Source organism: Pelophylax lessonae (genome assembly GCF_965119305.1).
Source record: "Pelophylax lessonae genome assembly, chromosome: 13".
Lineage (NCBI taxonomy): Eukaryota > Metazoa > Chordata > Amphibia > Anura > Ranidae > Pelophylax > Pelophylax lessonae.
This window is the reverse complement of record NC_138780.1, coordinates 4,409,512-4,417,099: the sequence shown is the minus strand read 5'-3', so window position 1 is coordinate 4,417,099 and position 7,588 is coordinate 4,409,512. Positions and strand designations below refer to the sequence as shown.

At 51.0% G+C, this 7,588-nt stretch overlaps 1 protein-coding gene across 2 annotated transcripts in view; it reads right to left on the bottom strand.

Annotated features, from left to right (window-relative positions):
* The window catches only part of SNX27 (sorting nexin 27), a 19,618-nt gene extending 18,370 nt beyond the window's left edge, over positions 1 to 1,248 (bottom strand). For both annotated transcript variants that reach the window (XM_082242834.1, XM_082242835.1), the window contains exon 1: positions 994 to 1,248. In XM_082242834.1, the coding sequence (XP_082098960.1) occupies positions 994 to 1,208 (215 nt within the window). In that variant the 5' untranslated portion in view covers positions 1,209 to 1,248. The remainder of the gene's footprint in view (positions 1 to 993) is intronic.
* Positions 1,249 to 7,588: the final 6,340 nt, after the last annotated feature.

The following is a 7,588-nucleotide window of genomic DNA, read 5'->3' as shown; positions in this document are numbered from 1 at the left end:
GGTCCCCTCCCGGTACTCCCCCCTCCAGTATCCGGTCCCCTCCCGGTACTCCCCCCTCCAGTATCCGGTCCCCTCCCGGTACTCCCCCCTCCAGTATCCGGTCCCCTCCCGGTACTCCCCCCTCCAGTATCCGGTCCTCTCCCGGTACCCCCCCCTCCAGTATCCGGTCCCCTCCCGGTACTCCCCCCCTCCAGTATCCGGTCCTCTCCCGGTACCCCCCCCTCCAGTATCCGGTCCTCTCCCGGTACTCCCCCCTCCAGTATCCGGTCCTCTCCCGGTACCCCCCCCTCCAGTATCCGGTCCCCTCCCGGTACTCCCCCCCTCCAGTATCCGGTCCTCTCCCGGTACCCCCCCCTCCAGTATCCGGTCCCCTCCCGGTACTCCCCCCCTCCAGTATCCGGTCCTCTCCCGGTACTCCCCCCCTCCAGTATCCGGTCCTCTCCCGGTACTCCCCCCTCCAGTATCCGGTCCTCTCCCGGTACCCCCCCCCCTCCAGTATCCGGTCCCCTCCCGGTACTCCCCCCCTCCAGTATCCGGTCCTCTCCCGGTACCCCCCCCCTCCAGTATCCGGTCCCCTCCCGGTACTCCCCCCCTCCAGTATCCGGTCCTCTCCCGGTACTCCCCCCCCTCCAGTATCCGGTCCTCTCCCGGTACCCCCCCCTCCAGTATCCGGTCCTCTCCCGGTACCCCCCCCCTCCAGTATCCGGTCCTCTCCCGGTACCCCCCCCTCCAGTATCCGGTCCCCTCCCAGTACTCCCCCCTCCAGTATCCGGTCCCCTCCCGGTACTCCCCCCTCCAGTATCCGGTCCTCTCCCGGTACTCCCCCCCTCCAGTATCCGGTCCTCTCCCCTCCAGTATCCGGTCCTCTCCCGGTACTCCCCCCCCTCCAGTATCCGGTACTCCCCCCTCCAGTATCCGGTACTCCCCCCTCCAGTATCCGGTCCTCTCCCGGTACTCCCCCCCTCCAGTATCCGGTCCTCTCCCGGTACTCACACTTCCAGGATTCGGTCCCCCTTGCGGATCCCGGCTCGGTCGGCGGCTCCCCCCGGTAGTACGGCGCTGACATGCTGTAGGGGGGCGTAGAGCTCTCCGTTGATGCTCCTCAGCTGGCCGCCCTCGCTGACCTGGCCCCGCACATTGAAGCCGTAGCCGGACTCGGACTTGACTATCCGCACCACCCGCGGGCCCCCGCTCCGCTCGTCCGCCATCTTGGCCGCATCCAGTCACGGGACCCGCGCCGGGGCATGCCGGGAGATGCAGTGCGGAAGAGCTGTCAGGCCAGGGGGCGGGGCCGCGAGGCTCCGCAGCCATTCAGACTACGGAGGGGTGTCCGCTCCAGCCAACCACAGCTCCCGGCCGAGTATCCAATCAGCTCTGTGACAGCTGAGGCAGCGACCAATCAAAATCGGGAGATGTCTCCGGGGCAGGCGGCAGGTCTGACGTAAAGAAAGCGGCGTCACGTGACGGGTCTGAGGTAAAGAGGCGGGAAAGATGAGGTGAGGACCTGAAATACCAACAGAGGGGCAAGAGAGGGGGAGGGGAGGGGCAGTTCTGGCTGAATATGCAGAATATCGATACAAATCAGGTAATTATTGATTGATTAGTAAATATTCTCCTCACATATAAATAAATAGTCATTCTTTGAAGATATCCCCTCCCCTTATTGCACAGAACAATTCTCACACTTAGAATGACAATTACTCAGTCATGTGACACCGAACCCTCATTACATTTCTCTCACACAAATAGAGAAACAAAACAAAAAAATGTCTGAAAGCTGAAAAAAAAAAAACCAAGCAGTTTTTATTTCTGTTATAAAATTTTGTAAACGGGGAATTTTTCTCCTTCATTGATGAGGCGGCACTGATAAGGCGGCACTGATGGGCACTGAGGAGGTGGTACTGATGACCATTGATGAGGCGGCACTGATGGGCACTGAGGAGGTGGTACTGATGACCATTGATGAGGCGGCACTGATGGGCACTGAGGAGGTGGTACTGATGACCATTGATGAGGCGGCACTGATGGGCACTGAGGAGGTGGTACTGATGACCATTGATGAGGCAGCACTGATGGGCACTGAGGAGGTGGTACTGATGACCATTGATGAGGCGGCACTGATGGGCACTGAGGAGGTGGTACTGATGACCATTGATGAGGCGGCACTGATGGCCAATGATGAGGTGGTACTGATGGGCACTGAGGAGGTGGTACTGATGACCATTGATGAGGCGGCACTGATGGGCACTGAGGAGGTGGTACTGATGACCATTGATGAGGCGGCACTGATGAGGCGGCACTGATGGGCACTGAGGAGGTGGTACTGATGACCATTGATGAGGCGGCACTGATGGCCAATGATGAGGTGGTACTGATGGCCAATGATGAGGTGTTACTGATGGGCACCGATGAGGTGGTACTGATCTGCACTGATGTGGTACTGATGGGCACTAATGAGGCAGCACTGATCTGCACTGATGAGGCAGCACTGATGAGGCGGTACTGATGAGGCGGCACTGATCTGCACTGATGAGGCAGTACTGATCTGCACTGATGAGGCGGCACTGATCTGCACTGATGAGGCAGTACTGATCTGCACTGATGAGGCGGCACTGATCTGCACTGATGAGGCAGTACTGATCTGCACTGATGAGGCGGTACTGATCTGCACTGATGAGGCGGTACTGATCTGCACTGATGAGGCGGTACTGATCTGCACTGATGAGGCGGTACTGATCTGCACTGATGAGGCGGTACTGATCTGCACTGATGAGGCAGCACTGATGAAACGGTACTAATGGGCACTGAAGAGGCGGCACTAATGAGGTGGTACTGATGAGGCAGCACTGATGAGGCGGTACTGATGGGCACTGATGAGGCGGCACTGATCTGCACTGATGAGGCGGTACTGATCTTCACTAATGAGGCGGTACTGATCTGCACTGATGAGGCAGCACTGATGAAACGTTACTGATGGGCACTGATTAGGCGGTACTGATGGGCACTGATGAAACGTTAAATAAAAAACTGATTTGATTTATTTCAGTAAAATGCTTGCTTATAGCAATGTAATTCATGGTTATAAGCAATAATAATGTGTAACAACATTTTAAAAAAATCCTGGTCACTTCCCCAGAGTAGTACAATGTTATTCTCTATGGTAACATTATATTGCTCTGGTCACAGTGTGTTAAATAAAAAAACTGATTAGATTTATTTCAGTAAAATGCTTGCTTATAGCAATGTAATTCATAGTTATAAGCAATCATAATGTGTAATAAAAAAGAAAAGAAAATCCTGGTCACTTCCCCAGAGTGGTACAATGTTACTATGGTAACATTATATTGTTCTGATCACAGTGTCACCAGTCAGTGTCCCTGATCACCGCCACACCAGTTATATGATGACTCTGTACTGCACTGGTGACAATATGTAAAAAAAAAAAAAGTGAACATTTTTTTTTCAATTTTTCATTTTTAAAAAAACTACAGCTTCAAAAAAAACCTGCCATTCCTCTTACAAAATACAACGGACTCTCTATTTTCCAAAAAGGGGTCATTTGAGGGATATTTTTTACTGTCCTGGCATTTTCAGGCCTCAGGAAATGAGATCAGTACATCAGGATTTATCAATCATTTATCTACATTGGGTGTTTCTTGGTAAAGGTGAACCAATCCTTTAAGGCTGTTCAGGAATCATCCAATCACAGGTCAGGACCAGTGGGTGTTCAGGGAGAGTCCAATCATGGGTCAGGAAAGGGGAGGGGGGGTTTCAGGCAGAGTCCAATCACAGGTCAGGCAAGGGGGTGTTCAGGGGGAGTCTGATCACAGGAAAGGGGGTGATCAAGCAGAGTCCAATAACAGAGCGGGGTATTTAACCAGAGTCCAATCACAGGACTGGGGGTGTTCAAGCAGAGTCCAATCACAGGATGAGGGGGGTGTTCAGTGGGAGTCCAATCACATGACAGGGGGTGATGAAGCAGAGTCCAATCACCAGGGCAGGGTGATCAAGCAGAGTCCAATCACAGGACGGGGGTGTTCAATGGGAGTCCGGTGACAGGACAGGGGGTGGTCAAGCAGATTCCAATCACAGAGCGGGGGTGTTTAAGCAGAGTCCAATCACAAGACAGGGGTTGTTCTGGGGGAGTCCAATCATGGGACAGGGGGTGATCAAGCACAGTCCAATCACAGGCCTAGGGGTGTTCAGGGGGAGTCCAATCACAGGACAGGGGGTGATCAAGCAGAGTCCAATCACTGGACGGGGGTATTTAAGCAGAGTCCAATCACAGAACAGGGGGTGTTCAAGGGGAGTCCAATCACAGGACAGGGGGTGATCAAGCAGAGTCCAATCACTGGACGGGGGTATTTAAGCAGAGTCCAATCACAGAACAGGGGGTGTTCAAGGGGAGTCCAATCACAGGACAGGGTACTTAAGCAGAGTCCAATCACAGGACGGGGTGATCAAGCAGAGTCCAATCACAGAACAGGGGGTGTTCAAGGGGAGTCCAATCACAGGACAGGGTACTTAAGCAGAGTCCAATCACAGGACGGGGTGATCAAGCAGAGTCCAATCACAGGACAGGGGGGGGGGGGGGGTGTTCAGTGGGAGTACAATCACAGGACTGGGGGTGTTCAGGGGGAGTCTGATCAAACGACAGGGGGGGATCAAGTAGAGTCCAATCAAAGAATGAGGGGGGGGGGTGTTCTGTGGGAGTCCAATCACAGGACTGTGGGTGTTTAGGGGGAGTCTAATAACACGACAGGGGGGATCAAGCAGAGTCCAATCACAGGATGGGGGGGGGGGGGTTGTTCAGTGGAAGTCCAATCACAGGACTGGGGGTGTTTAGAGTAAATCCATTTACACCAAAGGGAGGGTTCAGGGGGAGTCCAATCACAGGACTGGGGGTGTTTAGGGGGAGTACAATCACAGGATTGGGGGGGGGGCCCAATGACAGGAAAGGGAGTGTTCAGGAGGAGTCCAGTCACAGGACAGGGGGTTCACTGAGCACTGTATATTGTGGTGACGTTACATTGACGATACCTTTGCGTTTTTGGTGGGCGCATTGGATCCCTATCTCTCCTGATGTATCTACAGTACTAGATACGTAGTTTAGGTTTATGATGGGTTAATGTGTTATATATACAACTGATTGCAACATATCCAACTGGTTACTTAGCAACTGTGAAGATGACGCATTTCCTTTTCCGTGTATTAAAGTGACTAAAAATTGTCACATTTTACTCCCATACCCCTGAAAAAGAGTGGGGACATCGGAAACGCTTCTTATTTTGTTTCTTCTGTTCAGCTTTGAATCTCATAGGGTTGTTCTTTTGATATACAGTATATATTATGTATCCAATATGGAGGTTTGATATCCGTAGTATGCAGAAATTAATTGCTAAATGTATTATCTATCCTGATAAGAAGAAAAAAAATATATCTATAGTATATTTGTGGGCACCTGACCATCACACCATTGTCCATCACACCATTGACCATCACACCATTGTCCATCACACCATTGACCATCACACCATTGACCATCACACCATCACACCATTGACCATCACACCATTGACCATCACACCATTGACCATCACACCATTGACCATCACACCATTGTCCATCACACCATTGACCATCACACCATTGACCATCACACCATTGACCGTCACACCATTGACCATCACACCATTGACCGTCACACCATTGACCGTCACACCATTGTCCATCACACCATTGACCATCACACCATTGTCCATCACACCATTGACCGTCACACCATTGACCATCACACCATTGACCATCACACCATCACACCATTGACCATCACACCATTGACCATCACACCATTGACCATCACACCATTGACCATCACACCATTGTCCATCACACCATTGACCATCACACCATTGACCATCACACCATTGACCGTCACACCATTGACCATCACACCATTGACCGTCACACCATTGTCCATCACACCATTGTCCATCACACCATTGACCATCACACCATTGTCCATCACACCATTGACCATCACACCATTGTCCATCACACCATTGACCATCACACCATTGTCCATCACACCATTGACCATCACACCATTGTCCATCACACCATTGACCGTCACACCATTGTCCATCACACCATTGACCATCACACCATTGACCATCACACCATTGACCATCACACCATTGACCATCACACCATTGACCATTGAGTTTGATGGACATCCCATTCCAAAGCCATGGATAATAATATGGAGCCCCATACCCCCTTCCCTCCTACCTCCCCTCCCCTCCTGGTCTTAGGGTTGCCTCCTTTGTGAATATACCATCCTCCACTCTTCTAGGAAGACTTTCCACAAATTTTTGGAGGGTGTCTGTGGGAATTTGTGAGGCCTGGTACTGACGATAGATGAGAAGACCTGGCTCACACATCCGGCCTCACATTGGGCACCAAAAAAACTGATCCTGGCTCAAAATCAGCATTTCAAATAATTCCCAAAGGTGTTCAATAGGGTTGAGGTCAGGGCTCTGTACAGAACACTCAAGTTCCTCCACACCAAGCTGGTCACAGCAAACTAAATACGACTCCCCTCCCCCCCCTGCTGTTTTCCACAATGCAATTCACTAGCAAACTATTAGGGGGTTTTTTGGTGCCTCAGGCCAAGAGGGATTGGGACTTTAAGGGCAAGTGCATAAATATAGAAACAAGTATATGAATATATGATAGGTAATGTTCCATTTCAAATAAAACAAAATTTTATTTACAACAATGTAAATCCATATATTGTAAAAGAGACAACATATATAGGTGAACAAGGTGCTTGGGGGTAAAGACCCCGGTGTGAAGGAAGAAATAAAGAAGTTGATTCAGAGATGAATCAGTGACAGTAGTGAAAAAAGTGACTTTTTGGATAGGATTTCCACAGATATTGAGTGGGACATTGGTCCCTTAGGAGAATCCTATTGCTGACGCGTTTCGGCTCACTTGGAGCCTTTCTCAAAGCGTTGGCCCCTCTTGGCCTGAGGCACCAAAAAAACCCCTAATAGCACATACAGGGACGGAGGCAACACCTACTTACCTATTATTTTTTAAGCAGCCTAAGGAAAAATACCCCCCTCACTAGCAAACTATTGCAAGGCATTCCCACCTCAAATAGTTGGGTTGTGTGATGGGGACTTATGTCAGCACTGACCAGTGGTGGCTGGTGTATTGGGGGCGCATGGGCGCCGCCCCCCCATCCATGCGTCCGGCCCCCTAATCTACATTAGGGGCGCCGGACGCATGGAGATCAATGGGGCTTTTTTTTTTCTTTTTAGCCATGTGACTAGAGCCAGAGGCTCTAATAGGCTAAAAAAAGGGTGGGCTCAGGGCGCCAGACGCATGGAGTTCAATGGGGGTTTTTTTTTTGCTTTTTTTTTAGCCATGTGACTAGAGCCAGAGGCTCTAATAGGCTAAAAAAGGGTGGGCTCGGGGCGCCAGACGCGTTGACTTCAATAGGGCTTTTTTTTTTTTTTTGTTAGCCATGTGACTAGAGCCAGAGGCTCTCACAGGCTAAAAAAAAAAAAAAAAGGTGGGC